Source organism: Elephantulus edwardii, unplaced genomic scaffold (genome assembly GCF_000299155.1).
Source record: "Elephantulus edwardii isolate Elephantulus edwardi_28Jun2011 unplaced genomic scaffold, EleEdw1.0 scaffold00323, whole genome shotgun sequence".
NCBI classification, from domain to species: Eukaryota; Metazoa; Chordata; class Mammalia; order Macroscelidea; family Macroscelididae; genus Elephantulus; species Elephantulus edwardii.
This window is the reverse complement of record NW_006400073.1, coordinates 1,553,482-1,573,130: the sequence shown is the minus strand read 5'-3', so window position 1 is coordinate 1,573,130 and position 19,649 is coordinate 1,553,482. Positions and strand designations below refer to the sequence as shown.

The window sequence follows — 19,649 nt, the reverse complement described above, 5'->3', positions numbered from 1 at the left end:
ATACTTTGGACATGTTGCCAGGAGGGACGGGTCCTTGGAGAGGGACATCATGCTTGGGAGGGTGGAGGGACAGCGCAGGAGGGGCAGACCCTCTATGAGATGGATTGATTCTGTGAGTGGGATAATGGAGATGGGTGTGTCAGAGGCAGTGAGGTTGGCGCAGGATAGAGCAGAGTTTAGGGCTGTTGTGCATAGGGTCGCTATGAGTCGCAAACGACTCGACAGCATATAACAACAACAGCAATAACAGGTCAAAGACTTAAATAACATTAAAAAGTCTCTGCAAACAGCTTTATAAATACCATTGTCAACAAAATACATTCCTTTTGTACCTTCTGCTGTACTGAAGGGTAGGCAGGAAACATTCTTGGTGGAATAAAAGATAAATGGAAAATTTCCTCTGAAGACATCCTTTTGCCTAAGATTGTGATAAATAAGAAAGCGATGTCATAGTTTCTTAGAGAACAAGGCAGAATTTATTTAGTCAAATTATTTTACAACATAGACTTCATTGAAAATTGTCAGCTTAACAGTTAATATAGTTTAAAAAGTCAGTGATTACCTGAAAATTATATATATTTTCATATCTAAAAATATATTGCATATATAGAGCAAGAATATCCCTTGGACCCACAAGGGACAGTTTGGTTATTTTCCTTTTTTCAGATTGTTATTCTTGTTGTCCTTTTATTTACAATCTCTTCCAAGCATTACAGATTTGAATGGAGTGCTTCACTTCTTCCTTTATATAACTGTATATAACTCTACCAGTGCTTTTCTTTCTAGTAAGTCAGAGACTAAAATGTTCTGTTTTCTTTTCCACAATAGTTACATTATGCTTTTAAAAAACAACAATAAGGCAAACCAGGTATAAAACGTACAAACAGCCCAAATGTACAGATTGACAAAAGATGTACAAATTACATTTAAAAAAATAACAGCTGATTTGATAGTAAAATTGCATTTGTGACCGAGGTCAACTCGTTTATTTATTCTTTTAAATTTTTATTTACTTATTTTTTAATACTGTGAGATATAGCAAAATAACTCTGCATAATTTATACAGTAAGTTGCCTTCTGTTTGGTTGACCCCGGACTGGTGGTCTGACAAACGCACAGCGCTTGCGAATCTGGTTGTGTTTAGAAATCCCTAGGACTCTTCCAAGTTCTGGGACCTACTGTCATTATTTAAAAAAAAAAAAAAAAGCCATTTCTTTCTCTGTCTTTCAGTAATGTCTGTGTCTGCATTAAAGTTTTGTAGTTTTTATATTGACTATTTCTAGAGTGAGTGGTCAGCCTAGTGCATTTTGCCCACTGAAGAACTCTGCAATGCCCATGGCTTCTTAAATACACCTGTGTTCATTCTTCACCATTCCAGTTGAGGTCTTACTGGCCTTACAGCCAATGTTCCAGTTGTCATTCACTGAATCAAGTCCCTCTAAAATAATAAGTTTCCTGACTCATTTTTTTTACTGTCTTAAACCATAATATAATTGGATATGTCTATGTTATCATACTGAACCCCCACAAGTTCCATGATGAGACCCGTGTGTCATTCAAGAAACAGCTTTGGTTATGGTCATAAAAATATAAAGAGATTTTTACAGTTTCTTGCTGAGAACCACACACACAAAAAATATCATTGCAGTAATCTTAATGTTTAATTCATAAGATGATAGAAGATTGAGAATCCAAAGTGGAGTACTGGCCCATGGAATTCCATCGCTCTGATGAAACAGAGGAAGCAAAAATACCAACATTAAAAAAAAACTGTTTTCAAAGAACAAATACAAAGGTTTTCCAACAAGAAAGAACATCCAGTTTTGTTTTCTGATCAAGGCCACGTATGTCCTTTAGAGTCCAATGTGTCCCGAGAGGGCGAGGGAGAGGGTTTTGGCTGAAGGGCTGCCGAGGATTAAGCTTCTAGTAGTAGCTGCCTAAGTGTGAGGGTACGTGGGTATTAGGGTGCCGGGGGACATTGGGGTTGGGGTAGATTCCACCAGTGGGGGAGGTCCAGTATTGTGATGCTGCTCCAAAGAAGCTGGAGGAAGTGACTGGCATTGAAGAAGGGTGTGGGGGGACGAAGTTCACCTTCTGTTGGTGGGTGTGGTAGGAAGGCATGTAGGGGATATCAGAAGGGTACTTGTACATGGACGACTCAGTCGGATGTGGCTGCAGGGCCTGGGCGATGCCGTGGAAGTCAAATTTGTAGGCATACCTTTTGCCGTGAACTTTGGTCATAATGTTTTTGTCATAGTAATATCGAAGGGCCCGGCTCAGCTTGTCATAATTCATGTTGGGCTTGCTCTTCCGCTCCCCCCAGCGCCTGGCCACCTCGTCGGGGTCTGTCATTTTGAACTCCCCATTGGTGCCCTCCCAGGTAATACAGCTGGCGTTGGCACTATCAGAGAGCAGCTCAAGGAGGAATTGCCACAGCTGGATCTGTCCACTTCCTGCAGGCAGGGAGGCAGACAGGAGAAAAAGAAATCTCAGCCGGGAGAAGTCACAACTCAATTCCCTCACAAAGGGACTACTCATACATTCTTAGACTCAATCTACTTGGTAATCTTGTTCCATTGTTTATTTGCTTGTCTGCTTGCTACTGTGATTAAATAATATGGCTGTCAAATTTATTTCCACTTCTGGCAGCCTCACATGTGTTCTAGCAGAACTGTGTCTGAGCTATCAGAAGTAATTTTCAGACTTTCCGTCTGAGGTACTCCTTGGTAGTTGCTAACCTCCATTCTTTGAGTCGAGAGATGAGCACCTGAATTGTCTGTACCACTCAGAGAGTTCCAGTTTGTGCTAAGGGCTAGTAAAAGTGGGACTTCGAAGGAGATGCTTGCTTTACTTGGAACTAGCTGTGTGACTTGAGAAAATTACCCTCTCTCCTTTTGGCAATTGTTTAAAATCTCTTCTTGTAGGAAAGGCTAAACAACTATCTAGTCTTTACTTGGTGATGTCTCCCCAGGTCTTCCCTGGAAGTCTTAGAAAGCTGCTGGTCAGGTCCTGAAAGCAATGTCAGAGCTGCAGGGGTGTGATGTGGACATAGGCCTGATTACATCTTAGCAAGCTGAGTGCGTAGCTTCCCGGTATAGAATACAAAAGAGCCAGAGCTGCGTGGTGTGTCCTCACTCAGCAGCAAGAGTCAGAGATCAAAGAATGAGCTGAGAGACCCTGACAGAACTCCATTAACTGATAAATGAAGATGCTTATTATTTCAAAGGGTCTCATATTTTTGACAGTCTCATTTTAGAAGAACACACCTGAAGGTAAAGTACATTGTCACAGTTACTTCCTAACTTCTTGGAGACATCCCTCTTTCATAAGGCCAAGTAAAATCACAAAATAAAAAATTTATTTTAAAATTTAAAAAATGGAGCACTTTCTAAAGTTAAAAGTAAAACACTTTTGCAAGATTATTTACTTATTTCTTGCCTTCGGGAGGTAACTGACAGCTCACTGGAAGTGTCTCCTTTCTCCCCATCTTCTACTGAAATGTTACTTAACGTGTCTTACTGCTAATAGGTCATCAGTGGCACATAATCAGTGCCGTTATAGTATCCAAAAACATCCTCAGCTGAAGGACATTGCTACTTGATAACTAGCCCAGCCTCTCATTTGTAAATTATTGAGCACATGCTGAGAGTACATTTCAAGGAGTTAAGTCTGTGCTTTTTTCCCCAATCATGTGTCTGAACTTAGGATAACGATTTCAGTGACCTCACAAAGTGATGGAATATTCTGGGAAAAGCATTTTCAAGTTAAGGGGAACTTACCGGGGTTAGCTAGGCGACTGCTTGTAGGGCCCAGGATCTGGTATGGATCTATGAAAACCAAAAGGGAAATTTGTTTCAACCGTCTTCCCACATGTGAAAACAACAGCATCAATAGTAACAAATCCCTAAGAGTTTATATTTTAACTTCAATATCAAGACTTTTTCTGAAAAGCCTGAGTTCAGAAAACTCTATTGCTTTCACACCAGAGGGTTATGATCACAGTTAATGGTCCTCATCCAATAATCACATGAACAATGTTAGATAATAATGATGTCTCTTTATTCATATGAATTTCTTAAGAATTTACACCTTTGTTGGAGAAGATCACTGAACATCCCATAGACGGCCAAAAGAACAAACAGCTATGTCTTAGATTGGGTGTGTGCAGCTGCAGTGCTCATTAGAGGCAAGAATAATGAGGCTTCGTCTCCCACACTTTGGACATGTTGCTAGGAGGGGCTATTCCTTGGAGATGCTGGGAAGGGTGGAGGGTCAGCAAAGGAGAGGAAGACCATTGACCAGGTGGACTGATACGGTGACTGCTGCAGTGAGTTCTTGTTTATCAGAAAGTGTGAGGATGGCACAGGATAGAATAGGGTTCAGATCTTTGTTCATAGGGTTGCTATGAGTTGTGCTTAAGTAGACAGAACCTAACAACAACAACAACAAACTAACTTTTATAATTAATGTTGTCATTGCCCAAAACAAAGTAATGAAAATGCTTGGAAAGGCCCCAGCTAGTGGCCAATGACATAATAAAATAAATAGAATCCTAGCTTATTCAGTGGGCTTAGACAAAGTCTGGTAAAGATGATTTCTCTGACGGAGCATATAGAATCTATGACTGGAAATATGTAGCTTGTGTTCTAATCTCAGTTATGCCAATAAAATAACACTGGATATCAGTTTCCTCATTTGCAAAATGAGTGGGTTGGACAATTGAATTCTTCAGGTTCCTTCTTGTACAACATCCTGGTATGTTAAGTCTGGAAATGCCCACACTAACTAAAATTTTTATTTTTAGCTATAAAATGACTGTTCTTAAAATCTCAGCTTACTTACAACGTACACTAATTATTTAGCCATAAGAATATTTTGTAACATTGGTCAAGAAGAGATTTGTCTACTTTTGTTCAGTTCAAAATTAGAGAGCTGAATCTTAATTTGAAATGTCAAATATCTTGTGACATTTTCCTACAGGAATTTTTTAATCAATATAACTTTCTGGTTAGAATCATCCTCAAGACAATTTGTCCCATTCTTTCATCTTCACTGTATGACAGTGAACTATTTTAGATGCTAATTTTGCTGTTGTTAGAGAGTTTTTAGAACCCTGTAAATGAGAATTGTCATGTGTTAAGAAGTTCTTAATATTTCTGTGAAAGTGCAGGTCCATTTTCTTTTGTTCTGATTTCAGTAGAAATAGAGAATGATGCTTGTCCTTCCCAAAGAGAATGGTTGGTTCAGAATCTTCCTCTCACATAGTTATATAACATCTGTCCGAAGACAGAGGGTAGCTGGGACTCAGAGGTGTGCATGTAGTCACCTTCAGACAGATGAAGGGCATTCTATGGGAAGGGAAAGAGAATCCTCCTGAAGGAAAAAGTAAGAAGTTTGAATGGACATTATAAGGAGATGAGTCTGGACTTAGATAGTCGTAGTAAGCTTAGCTAGACAGCAAACTTCCAGTGTTTAGGTATTCAAGTAGAAAGGAGAGAATCATAGGAATGAGATGTCATAGACGAAGTTATACACCTCTGTATCTGTATATTCTCTCTCAAGCTTATGGATATAAAATCTCTTTGTCTTAATTGTTAGTCATAACCATCACAAGGAGAAAGTAGGGTTTGGTGATGCATAAAGGGTTTGGGTAGGAGTTTGGATACCTGAGCTTATAGTTCCGGTTCCCTCAAAACTCAGCCTCATGACTTTTTAGAAAATCACCACTTTACTTCTTCGAGCCTCAGTTTCATTATGTGACAAAGAGAGTCACGGGAATATTTAAGGTATAAGTTCATTTCATTTCTGATATTTAGCAAGTCTCTACCTGATTACAGGATCTCTTACTTGATTCATGTTTTGACTACAGGGAAGTGACAAATGCAGTACATTGTTTCCATCCTATGTCAGCTGACCACTGGCATCAATAACTATACAAAAAGCAAGGGGGACTGCACACTGCTGGACAGCTACCTGGTTGAGGCCGCTGTTCAGTATTCTTACTCATCGATTGTGCCCCTCCAAGGGGAGGACCTGGAGAAAGAGAAAGAGAAATAGGATTAGTGGGGCCCTTTTCTGTTAAAGAAGAGAGAAACTTTATCAAATGCTCTTTAAGGGACTAACTTACTTTCTCATTCATTCTTTGAATCATACATCTATTCATAAATATTTTTCTAAAATCTGCTATGTGCTGGCACTTTTCGTTTGTGGTTATTGTTAGGTGCCACAGAAATTAGTTCGACTCATAGAGACCCTATGAACAAAAGTTCTGAAACCTGTTCTATCTTGTGCCATCCTCACAATCTCTGACACACTTGAGCCCATTACTGTTGTCACCATGTCAATCCATCTCATTGAAAGTACCCTTCACCTTCACTGATTCTCCTTTCCTGGCATGATATCCCTTCCCAATAAACAGAAGAAAAGCTTCTAGCAACATGCCCAAAGTATAAGAGACAAAGCTTCACCATCCAAATGCTCCAAGGAGCACTTCAGCTTGCACTTTTTCCAAGATATATATGCTTGTTCTTTTGGCAGTCCATAGGACATTCAATGCTTTTCTCCAACAAAGGTATAAATTCTTACTCTGTCATCCTTAGTCATCTTATAGTTCTCAGACTCATAAGTGATTGAACAGACCATGACCTGGATCAGGTGCATCTTAGTCTTCAAACTGTTATTACTGCCCCTTAGTAGTTTGGAGAAGTTCTAGACAATGTTACCTGATGTCTTGATTGCTGGTACTAAAGGTGTTGATTGTGGATCCAAGTAGGATGAAATTGTTGACAATTTAAATCTTTTCTTCATTAATCATGATGTTACTTATTGGTGCAGTGGTAAGGATTTTTGTCTTCTTGATTTTGAGGTGTAACCCATATTGAAGGCTGTAGTCCTCATCACTTTCAGCAAGTAAGGTTATTTTCATCTGCATAATGCAGGTTGTTGGTAAGTCTCCTATCCTGATGCCACATTCATCTTCATAGTATCCAGCTTCTTAAATGACTTGTTTAGCATATGGATTAAATATGTCTGAAGAAAAGACACAACCCTGACATACACCTTTCCTGATTTTTTTTTCTAATACAACACATTTTTTTTTATTTTCTTGACTGCTGCTACTATATAGGTGTTGATTGTGGATCCAAATAAAATGAAACAATTGCCGACTTCAATCTTTTTTTTTTAACCTGTCATGATGTCGCTTATTGATTCAGAGATGAGAATTTTTTTATACTAGTTTATTTATAAAATTCTAATACATTGTTTTTAAGAACAGATTCTTCCAATTTCCCTCAGCCCCTGATTTTAAACCATGAGATGTTCCCTTGTTCCTTTCGGACAACAGCCTCTTGGTTTAGGTCTAGGTTTCTCACGAGCACAATTACATGTTCTGAGTTCCCCATTCTTCTCAATGTTAGCCGTACTTTGTAATGAGCCACAGAGGCACTTTTCTAGATGGTAGGAATTCAGCAATGAAGTAGTTCCTGATGGAACTTAGCTTTTAATGGGGGCAATACAGTGATCAAAGACTGAAGCATGTAGTGATAGCATGTTTGATAGCACTGAGGCTGTGGATTTAATTTGTAAGTAACAATCAAGATGTCCTCAATGAGAACATAATATTTGTGCAAGGATCATCTATCTACTTCCGGTGTTATCCTTCCCATAAATTTCATCTACTCCCATTGCCTCTTCTTTTTCCCCCCACTTATTCATATTTATCTTTTTGTTGTGACTGTTGGGAATACACACAGCAAAAAAATCCACTAATTAAAATTTCTATTGAAATAACAATGACTACATTTTTCAAGTTGTACCACTATTTTTACTCTCATTTTCCAAATGTTCCTCTCCCATTATCATCATCTTACTTAAGAGTCTGACTGATCTTTTGAGTTGCTGTTATCAATTTGATCCCATATCTATGTTGTTGTTGTTGTTGTTTTGTGTCGTAAAGTCGTTTGTGACTCATAGGGACCCTATGTACAACAGCCCTAATCTCTGCTCTATCCTGTGCCAATCGCACTGTCTCTGATACACCCATCCCGATTACCCCAGTCACTGAATCAATCCACCTCATAGAGGGCCTTCCCGTCCTTGATGTCCCTCTCCAAGGACCAGTCACTCCTTACAACATGTCTAAAGTATGTTAGATGGAGCCTCAGATCTTTGCCTAATGCTCAAGGCAAGTGCTCTTTACTAGTTAAGTTAAACTACTGTTTGGTTTCAAGAAAATTTTAGGGGATATTTTTGGTTTAAGGCTTAAAGGTTATTTTAAGGTAACAGTTTTGGGATTTATCCCACCTACATGACTGGATTGCAAGAAAATTTGAAATTTGTTCTTAATGTTCCCTCTTCTGATCAAGATTCTTCTAGAACCTTCTCTCACAATGTTTAGTGGTAGAGCCAGGAACCATCAGTTCTTTAGTTCTCACAGCAAAGGAGATAGTTTTTTATGGAGACAATTACCTACATACTTCATTTTCTCCTCCTATTCCTGAATTTCCTTTTCCAACTGTTGCTCCAGCTGAACAGAGATCAACTTTTTTGTCTTAAGTAGCTGCTTGCATGCTTTTAAGACCCAGGTACTTAAATTAGTAAGTATAACAGAAGTATTAAATGGGTTATTAGACTAATTAACTAGAATGTCCCATGAGTTTAAATTTATAGTGATAAAAATTTGTATTAAGGATGAGATTGCACAATCAATTAATGTAATCATTGTTAAAATTATATACCAATAAACAGTTCAACTGGAAAAATGGATTTACAGTAATGACAAAAAAATAAAAAATTGAAAAGGCTGCTTATGTATAACCAAACCCTCATAGGATTTGATGCTTCTATTTGGATGTTTAGACTTTTGTCTAATTTTAGATCATTATTCCTTCTGGCATAGTCTGTGACTTTATCTAACTGTTATCTTCAATGTCCCTCTTATTTCTCATCAACCTATCTATCATATGTTATTTGGCTGTTTAATCCCCCTGAGCCATTTTACTCTCCTGTTTGTTGAATAACCTTTGATGACTCCTCATTGACTCTAATTCAGATCTATCTTTTTAGTGCCCTTTAGGATTGATTCAGTTTGTATTGACCTTTCTAGACTTCTTTGTTTGCACATAGCCTGAACTCCAACAACTTAGAATCATAACTTACTCTTGATATGTGCAGGATTTTTAGATATGACCCCAGCCCACACTTTTGCTGGTACTTTTTCCAACCACACAGGCCAAGTCCTCCTTCTCCCAGCACTAACTGTCCAAAGTTAACTCAAATTATTCTGAGGCCACAAGACCAACCTGATAGCACCTATAATTCTTAAAACAGTTGTCTGCGTACATGACTCCCCTTAGGGGCCAGTCCACGTTGGATTCATCTTTATAATCTGAATAGTGCTAAGCACTGTGTGCAGAGAAGGCAATTAATGCATGTTATTGAAAGGGGGGTTGGTTATTGGGCGTTAATGTGTGGTCCTTGGAAGCAAAGATGATGAAGCTTTGTCTCACATACTTGGGCATGTTTCTGGGAGAGATTATTTCTTCTTGTTGTCTTTATGTGCCGTCGAGGTGCTTGCAACTCATAGAGACCCTATATACAACAGCCCTAAACTCTGCTCTGTCCTGTGCCAATCGCACTGTCTCCAATATACCCATTCCGATTACCCCGGTGGCAAAAGAGAGGAAGATACTCAACCAAGTGGGTTGACATTGACATGGTAACTGTGGGAATGGGTTGAATGTATCAGAGATTGTGAGGATGGCATGGATTAGAACAGTGCTCCGAACGAACAGTTTTTCATAGGGTTGCTACGAGTCATACTTGATTCACTGACACCTAACAAAAACAATGTGTAACTCATACTTTCTCTTGAAGGAATTCTATTCACCACCTATTCATGATCATGTTCTTGACTCTTTACCTAAGAACATGTTTTTTCTCCTAAGGAATATAGCTTGTACTCACTCTTGTTGAGACCAGAATTCATGTTATTGCCCCATCCTCCTCTCCTGGTTGAGTCATAAGAAGGATCTAATGAAAACAACAAATAGAGGTACATCATCATCACCTGTTCTTCAAAAAGTTTTCATGAAAATTCCTTTTTCATGATGAGGAGAAATAAAATCAGTGATATTTTGTAAGCATCACGTAACTCTAGAAGCATACTCCTACTTCACAGGTGGGGGCAAAAAATTTAGAAGGAAATCAACTGTGATGTGTAGATTATTTCAGTATTATATGGGAATTGGGGTAATGGGAATAATCCGGTATTTGAACTTGGAGAATTGGTTCAAATACTAAGGGAAATGAATAAGTAAGACTTCTTTAAGCTTCCAGTTTCTTTAATACAAAAATTTTTTTAAAAATTGGTCATTTAACTATGAGGTTGTGGTAATGATCAAATAAGTACACATTTTACGCAAGTTCTCACAACTAAGCCAACACACAGCATCATGGTAACAAATGAGTAAAGCTGTCAACAATTTAATTTTACTTGGGTCTACAATAAACACTAATGGAAATAGCAAATGATGTGCTTAAATGGATAAATCTGATGCCAAGGACATCTATTAAGTATGTAAGGACAGGTAAATTAAGGAGTAAAGTGTGCCTGATCCATGTCATGATATTTCAGATGCATTTGATTCATATGCATGTATGCTGAACAATGGTTAAGGAAGATCTAAGCAGCTTAGATGCTTTTTAACTGTGGTGCTGGTAAAGAGTGCTTAATTGTGGTGTTAGCCTAAAAGGCGGCTTTTTAACCATTTCAGTTAGCCACCTCTGGTCTCCAGCTACCATAACTGTAGACACATGGTCCTGTAAATCATCAACAACTACGAAACAAGGATAAGAGAAAGTATGTGTTTTCACATACTGGATAGCAAGATTTGGGATAAACAAGACTTATAGCAGCAAGACTTGAGAGAGACTGAAGCAAGACCCTGGTGATGATGGTAGAGAGACTGTAGCATTGCTGGGGAGAAACTGTGACAAGGTATAACCAGAGAAGTCTTGAAATAAAGGCTACAGTTACAGGATTTTGCTGTTATTGCTTTTGATAATGGAAGAAAAAGTTGCTTGCTAACTGAAATTGGAGCCTGGACTAATTGAGGAGTTGTGCCTTGGGACTGCTTGGCTAAAATTTGGATTTGTATTGAGTGATATTCTTTGCTTTCCTCACTCTCCAACTTCTTCCCTAATAAATTCTATTGTTGGTAGAATAATTGTCAGTCTGTGAGTCAGCAATGAATAACCAAATCTCTTGAGGCATCATAGGTCTGAGCGACAGGCTCTTTATCTGCTTTCTTCTTTGGGGCAGTGAAAGGCTGTGTTATTCTTACTTCCTCTGGATCTTTCAGAGAGATGCGTATGCTCCGGTGCCACTATGTGCCATTTTCTCCTATTCAGACATGGAAAAACCATGGGCAACCAGAAGAATGAATAAGTCTATCTTAGAAAAGTGTATCCTTGGAAGTGAGGCTTCTGTATATTGTAAGTTGAACATGATGTCAGAAGGGCCAATCCATCGAGAGGAATATCATATTCAGAAAATTTGAGAGTCAGTGAAAAAGAAGAAGAACTTCAAGAAGATAAACTGATACATTGACTTTAACAATAGGCGTAAACACAGCAGTGATTTTCAGATTATTGAAAGCCAACTCTATGGCACCTAACAATAACAAACACAAAACCAGAGAGGCAAAAAAAAAGGTTTACAGATGTGTAGAAAGAAAAAAAAAATTCCAAGCAGCTCTGAGAAGAGAGGAATGTGACACCAGGGCTGAATATCTACAAGTTCAGGACTAGATAGCTCCTGGGAGAACGCTGCCAGTCCTGTGTCTGAGCATACGATGTTGTGAGTATCATCCTGTGTCCAAGCACACAAAGCTGTGAGTACTGTCTTGTGTCCAAGCACACGATGCTGTGAGCAGCATTTCTCAGTATGAGCACTGTCCACTGTCTGAGCACCGATGCTGTGAGCACCCAATGCTGTGAGCACCATTCTGTGTCTGAGTACCTGATGCTGGCCACTGTCCAGATGCTGTGAGCACCATCCTGTGTCTGAGCACACAGATGGTAAGCATCATCTCCCAATGTGAGCACAGATCCCTTAGAGAAAGGAAAAGAGCTAGAGACCTGGGGGGAAATGTGGCTGACTCAAGACACAAGTGGAAAGTGGTTTTTCCCACCTGGAAGTGACTAGAGGTGTTCCTTCAGAGTATCCTACAGAATTCGGCACTGAATCTCTCTGCTTGTGACCCCAGCTTTTCTCTTGAAAGCATATAGTTGCCCACATGATATGTTAACATTTACTACACTAGCTGGCTGGAAATATTGTTCTTTTCCTGTCTCGTGGGGTGAGACCCACTGAGACACTGTGCCGGGACAGCAGAAGAATTGAAGGACATAGAATTATGACTTTCAAAGTCTTTCCATGAACAACAAAGAAACCATAAAAACCATCCAAACAAATGGAGAACAAACCTCATCAAACAGCAGTATGACAGGGTGAAACACAAACCATTCCCTTCAGCCTCATCCTGAGCCTCTCAGACAAATTAGAATGAGAGAGGAAGATGGATGGGTTCTGCTGAGTGTCTGTCCGCATAGTTTCTGGCTAAGAACAACCCAAGAGACAAGGGCAATTTTCTTGTGGAAAAATCCACGTGCAGATGCACATTTTTCATGGTTCTGGAAAAGCCAGTTCAGTTTTTAAATTACAGTCTTTAGCAACTGGCATGAAAAACAAAACAAAAAATAAGGGGGATGGGATTGGGAAGATGGGCAGAGAAGGGGGAAAAGAGAGACCAAGTTCAACTCAGGGAACTGGCCTGTTTGTAGCTAGCTAGCGTGCTCTCTCTCTCTCTCTCTCTCTCTCACACACACACACACACACACACACACACACACAGAGTTTTTCCAACAAATAGATTCTTTATATTAATAAAAGCAAACAATAAAACCCACTTGTTTACGAACTTTGGATAGAGTTCTGGTGGTATTTTCAGGACATCTCACGTAGGCCTCAGTGAGTGCTGTGCTGGGATAAGATCAAGCAAGGAGAGGTGAGAGTCTCCTGTGAGCTTTCCCTCCGGGTAGGGTTGACAGTTAAGCCTCCAGTAACTCATGGGAGTTGACTTCTTCAATGCATGGTGTTCTTGGCTTTACAGTGGGTATGAGGCAATATAAAACAAGCTGTCTATGTTCAACTAATGGCAAATACTAAGATTGTGAGGAAATGTGGACCATGTGCTAAAGGGTAAGGACTATTAAAGGCTAAGGTAGGAGAGTGCTACTGTAACAGTAAGTAACTCTCAGGCCCTGTGACTTTAGTCAGCAGGAGGCTGGGCCATGCATAAGCTGGTTTGTGAGAATGAGGAAGTAATATGTGGAGGCCAATTTGGGTGGAGTTGCACAATTAGAGAGAGGAGACTGGAGTAGCTACACAGGAGTGGGTGGTCTCAGCACTAGAGGCTGTGAGAAATCCAGGGAAGATAGGAAGGACTTCAGGATATAATAAAACAGGGTGTGGTAGAGAATTCATCTTACTGTGGAGTGCAGGATGGATAAAAGAGCCCAGGAGAAGGAGGCAGTGTTAGTAGGAACAGTTAGTAGAAAACTGCTGTGACCATTCAGAAGAAGTGTTTCTTGGCCCATGTCATGGCCAAGACTAGAGCCATCAGATTTCACGTCAACTTTTCTTCTTAATATTTTGCTCCTGGTTCAGAGCAGGCATAGAAAAGATACAAAATAAGTAAAAGACTTCCTTCTAGCCACCAGGGTGACCAACCCAGTGGATTTCCTTAAATAAAGTTTGAGGTTGATGCCTGATCAGAGAAGCAGCTGGCAGCCCTGATCCTGTGTAGCAGAGGAGAAACAGCTTCCTGAGGTTCTTCTCTTAGGCTACCTCAGATGCGAGCCTCACTGAGAGAACTTCAGATGTCACCTGAAGCCCATGGGTGAGTGAAAAAGGAAGCGACAGAAACAAAGAGGTTAGCCAGCTACCAGCCTCTGTTTTCACTGTGAATTTAATTGAGCAGTAAACAGCAGCAGCATCAACTGGAGGCTTCAGTGAGCAGGAACAGAGCATGGTGTGATGTCCAGACAACAAAGACTTTGCCTCCCATCTCCTCATGCCCCACCCTCACTAACCTCCTTTGCATTCACACCTGCTTACAAAGAAAATCTTATCTCTGGCAATTGAATCTACTGAGGACAGCCTGGGCCCATGTACTCTGGGGTAAACATTGTACTCTGCTGCCTCTGGGATTCTTGGGGACATCTACCTAGGGTGAGATTTAAATTCAAACCACTACTTTTGGAGTGATTCTTGATCCAAAGACAAAGTACAAAGTTAAAGAAGTCTAAGAATTAAAGTCTAGCATTTCTGTATTAAAGGTAAGCTAGGTTAAATGAGATATTCATGAACATCCCTGTACACAGCAGTGTCTGGTCTCCAGCCTTTGTAAACGGCTGTAATGTAAATGAATTATGTATGTAGAAAGGACACAACCCTGATGCACACCTTTTCTGATTTAAAATCAGTCAGTACTCCCTTGTTCTGTTTGGGCAACTGCTTCATTTTCTATGTCTCAGTTTTGCATAAGCACAATTCCTCCAGTTCACTGGAGGAAGTACTGTTCACTCTATCAACAGCTGGAAAGAATTCCATTTTACTACCCCAATTTACTGCACTAAACTCCTTCTCTAGATGATTTAATTCTGAGGTCATGAAGAATGAGAAAAATAATCCCATACGTCCCCACAGAGTATTTACTGTTATTAGATATAGTCATGTCAGCTCCATCTCTGGTGACCTTATGCACAACTGAATGATACCCTGCCAAGACCTGCACTATCCTCATCCTCACTGCTGTGCTTTAAGCTCATTGTGGCAGCCTCTGCGCCAACCCATGTCTTTGAAAATCTTCTTCCCTCAAAGACCTTTGCTTTCATTGACCTTCACTTTTCCAAACACAATGTCCCTCTTCAGGGATTGGTACCTCTGGATAACATGCTCAAATATGTCAGATGAAGTCTCACCACCCTTGCCTCTAAGGAGCACTCTGGCTGCATTTTCTCAAGGCAGTGTGTTTGTTCTTTTGGCAGTCCATTGTATAGTCAATATTATTCACCAACACCACAGCTGTTTGTGAAGCTTCCTTATTAATTGTCCAACTTTCAAATGCAGAAGAATACACAGAGTCACTGTTTTAAAAAAAATTATCAATCCCCAGCCATTTCAAGGGGTTGCACAGCATCATGAATTAATGGTATTGGAAAAAAGTCCAAGCTTCCTTGAAGTCTTTGGTAAAAAATAAGGCTCCTATGAGTATTAGGGACAGCAAACCACACACTTAATAGACACAGGGCATAAACTGTCTCCAAGGGAGGCACAGGATAAAATATCATTTACTGAAATGACCTACATTGTGTTTGATAAAATGTTAATAACATCCTTGTTGAAAGAATTGCACTTATCTCCCCTCTTACAAGTCATATGTGTGGAAATTAGCTCTAGTCCCAGAGGCTAACCAAGAAATGTATCCAAAATTAAAGCAGAAAACTCTAAACTACGGACTTAATGCAACAGTTCACATTTCTGCACAAACCATCTCACACCCAGAAGATGATCCCAGCTTTGCCCAAGCTCCTCAGTACTCCTGCAGCTGGTCAGCAGATGGAGTGGCCAATGAGTTGCCCAAGTGGCCACAAGGTACACCTGAATGTAGTGCACAGGGTGAACTTTCTAAAAACCAACTTGTAAAAAGACAAACTCAGAGTGGAGCCAAGGCCAAACTGGTGATCTCAGAACCTGTCTGTGGTGGCCAAGGGCTTTATCAGCAGGAAGTCACACCCTGCTTCCCATAAGCTCATATTTCACTTCAGTGAAGGCTGACACAATGGTTTTAAGGAGAAGCCACATGTCAAGTGTCAGAGAAGGCCCTCGTGTGGTATTAATGGTTTGGGGCAGTCTGAAATAAACGTTTGACAGAGCAGAGACCAGAGCCTTGTTCTAGTGAACCTGGGCATGGCCAGCCACCGTGAAAAATGGCCTCTGAGGAATGTGACTCAACGGCAGCTCCAATCTGTGAGGCTGAGGGTGCTGGACTTTAGCTTCCAGGAAAGGCATCTATGGCAGGGAATTAAGAGTATGGACACTTTTTTCCTCCTGAAATGTCCATGTTGGGAGGTGAAGCCTTTTTATGGACATGGCCCTCTCACAGACATCACAGTGCACTAAGTTTCTGTCTAAATTTTTTAAATCAGCCCTGATCTTGCCAAATGTCTCATCAAATTGTTCTTCCTATCTGATCCTTCCAAATGGTGGTCTGAGGGCTTGAGAAAATCTAACACAGGCCCCCACTCTGCCACAACATAACCCAGAGATGGGACACAGAAACATCAGCACACAAAAGCTTCTCTCTCTCTCCCTCTCTCTCCTGAACTTACTCCCCATGAGTTTGTGGAAAAAGATGAATTATTCCTGAACCTTCTCGTCAAATTTCTGCTTGCTGCCGAGAGGGCTGGCACCGTCCAGCCCTGTTTATCCTTGGAAAGTTCAGCTTCTGAATTAGGCCTTTCATCCATGACTGGGCAAAGCTGCTCATGCTCAAAGCAGGGGCCTGGACCACAGCCAGATCCTCTTCTTGAAAGAGTGAGGGTGCCAAAGGATAACGGCCCATATGAGGGGGCTGAGACTCCCCCAAAAGGAAACCAGCCCACCAGGAAGAAGACAAATTAGCCAGACTCTGCCAGGAAGAACCATGGAAAGGAGCAATGAGCTTTGTCACTGGGCAAGTCAGGTAGGTTCAAAGAGGACCTTTAGCTGTCTGGAGCTGGTGGTCCCTGAGACACTTCCTTTGTCTGAGGTCTGTGATCCCAACAGGCCCAGCTTCAGAGGAAGGCAGGTCCTTCTGACCACCATAGCTGTGCACGCCCTCCTTTGGGCTTGACGTGTGCCTACCAGTGAGAGCCCTCTCTGTTCCATGAACCTTTTCAACAGTTCATAGCCATAATCTTCTACATCACCGGTTCTACTGGGACCCTTGCCCTTTGCCCTGTAACTACAGAAATACTGGCTCCTCATCTGCCTACAGTCTCAGCTCTGCCCAGGCTCTGTCCTAATGGCCTGACCTTCAATCCAAAGATGGAGCAAAGGTGACTACAGTCAAGCAGTCAACGTTGACCTGGGGCCTAGAGTGCCATCAGAAGGGCAGCCCTTATCGCTGCCAGGAATCAGCGAGGCCTGCCATTAAATCCCAGTTCTGCCATCCCCTCTGATGAGAGATCCTGACAAGTTACCCTATCCTTAGGATCATCTGATTCTGCTTGTTGAAAGAGGGTCAATAACAAGTCCTTCAGAAGGTTGCTGTAAGGATTAAGAAGTGTTTGGTAGGTTTTTATGGACTGCACAAACAGATATGCACTCAACTACCAACTGAAAGGGTAGGAAAGGAAGAAAAACGTAGTGATGTGCTTCTGAAATATCAACTGTTCATACTCCTAAGAAACTTAGTTTTATTTTGACAGACATTGGGTGTCCTGGAACCAGAATCAATTTGATGGCAACTGTAAGGTAATTTAAAAATAGGTGGAACGTGTTCACAGCCTTATTAATCTCAATTGTGCCTCTCTAACATGATTTTAGTGAAGTGAGGTTTAAAAGTTCATCGAAGGTGGCCTTGAAAAGGATGGCAGACTCAGTGTAGCCACTGGGAACCAGCAAGAAGAAGGGGCCCACTTCTGTGCCTCACCCATTCCCAAATTTGAATTGAGTATCATTCTATTTTTAAGGTAAAAATGAGAGATCCTGGACCCTGACAGATTGTCCTGGAAGAAGGTGACGGATGGTCAGTCATTCTGGGCTATCTGCTGGCATGCTGCTGTCAGCTGTCACGGAGTTGTTCCCTGATTCATTAGGAAGGACTCAAGTCCAACAGAACTGAATGCTTCCCGTCCCTGCACTGCCTCCTGACGCCTGGTGGTGCAGACCATCCCATGGTGGCTTACAGGGTTTCCATGGGTTGATCGCCAGTCTCCACTAAATCCTGTTCAGTACACCAGCTTCACACAAGCCTGCATGGCAGACAGGTGGTGACTGCACATGGGACATGGCCCAGCACTGACCCCAGCTGTCCCACACGCACAGTGAAAATTTCACTCCTGTATCACAGCCACCCCACTGGCAGATGGCTTAGGTGCCACTGGCATCGGCTGATGGTGTCTCCTGTCCCTTTCTCCACCTGGAATGCACCTACCTAGTAGGCCCAGAGCTAGGTCGTCACCTCGTTTCAACCTTGTCTACAGAGCAGCTCAGCCTTCACTTCTGTGGTGTCTTATGTCCAAAAAGCAAACAGGAGCCTGGCTGCCACTGGGAGAGTGACAGGCGGGAAATATCCAAGGAGGGCTTTTTTGGGCTTGGAACTTACAGAAGTTTTTTTTTTTTAAAAAAAAAAAAATCCAAAGAACATCCTGGATCAGATTTCCTGAGCTCAAGGATCTTGTCTTGGAATCCAAACAGTCTTGCTGCAGAAAGCATAATGCGGACACTGTTCAAGACACTGTATGTGCTCAGAGAGAAGAGGACATCGGAGAAAAATGGGGGAAAAAAGGTTTTTTTAAGTACTTTAGAAAGGCAAGCAGCATTCTCTCAGGGCACAGCCAGGTCAGGCAGCATCCTGCCGAGCCTTATCAGCAGTAAATATCTTTCCCCAGTGAGCTCTGTGTAGGAGTCTAAATAACCCATACTTTCTTTTTTTTTTTTAAAAAAAGTTTTATTTTATTAATTTTAATGAACATTTACAGAGATTTTTGGATTTCCATTCATTCATTGTTGCACTTTTCTCCCTGCCCACTCCTAGCCCCCCACCCCCCTTAGTTCGCACCTCTCTTTGAAAAGTAAAAGAAAATTTCTTTCTTTGGTATACAATCCCCCCGCACCTTTCCCACCGCCCTGAGTACACTCCACTATACAACCTTAATTCTGGACTCGTGATAACAGCATCCTGGACAGTACAGACAGTTAAGGGTATGGCTTCTATTCAAAAGGATGCTGGTTTGAGCTCCCCAATAGATGCTCTGAAAGAAAGGCTGGTGGTCTTCATCTGAGTGTTTACAGCCTTGCTGATGGATGGAAAGTTCTATGCATGCATGGACATGGGTCTGAAGTGGCTCAGTGACAACTAAGGAAAACACCACCACTATGTAGAAAAACAATGGATGTGCCAAAGCCCTCTCAATACTGGGCCATGCAAATGCAGCTACACTGCAGCCCTCCTAGGCGGCCTCAGGTCGGAAAGGATTCCAGGTTGGGAAGAAAATGTATTGATTTTTACCTTAGGTAATGACTTGAAGATAATGAGGAATGATGTACACACTTATTTCCTATTCCTCCACCAAAAGCCCTAGCTGGATCTCCACACCCGGAATCTTCCACTTCCTGGCAGGACCCTGTGACGTTGTGCTTATTTTCTTTGGCATTAGAGGATAGGATACTGCCTCTGCTTACACATTCCCCTTGGGATCTTTCCCTTCCAAAGTTCTGAAGGACAAGTTTCACTGATGAAGGCCTCAAACCTACGGCTCTTGTGTCAATCCCCCTCCTTTTTCTTTCTCTCTCTCTTTATCTCTCTCTCTCTTCC

At 41.3% G+C, this 19,649-nt stretch overlaps 1 protein-coding gene across 1 annotated transcript in view; it reads right to left on the bottom strand.

Moving 5' to 3' along the window:
- Positions 1-1,746: 1,746 nt before the first annotated feature.
- Positions 1,747-19,649, bottom strand: part of FLI1 (Fli-1 proto-oncogene, ETS transcription factor) — a 172,199-nt gene continuing 154,296 nt past the window's right edge. Inside the window, exons 6-9 of the mRNA XM_006901379.1 lie at positions 9,967-10,032; positions 5,974-6,033; positions 3,780-3,827; positions 1,747-2,453 (exon numbers count right to left, since the gene is read on the bottom strand). Coding sequence (XP_006901441.1) covers positions 1,924-2,453; positions 3,780-3,827; positions 5,974-6,033; positions 9,967-10,032 — 704 coding nt within the window. The 3' untranslated portion in view covers positions 1,747-1,923. The remainder of the gene's footprint in view (positions 2,454-3,779; positions 3,828-5,973; positions 6,034-9,966; positions 10,033-19,649) is intronic.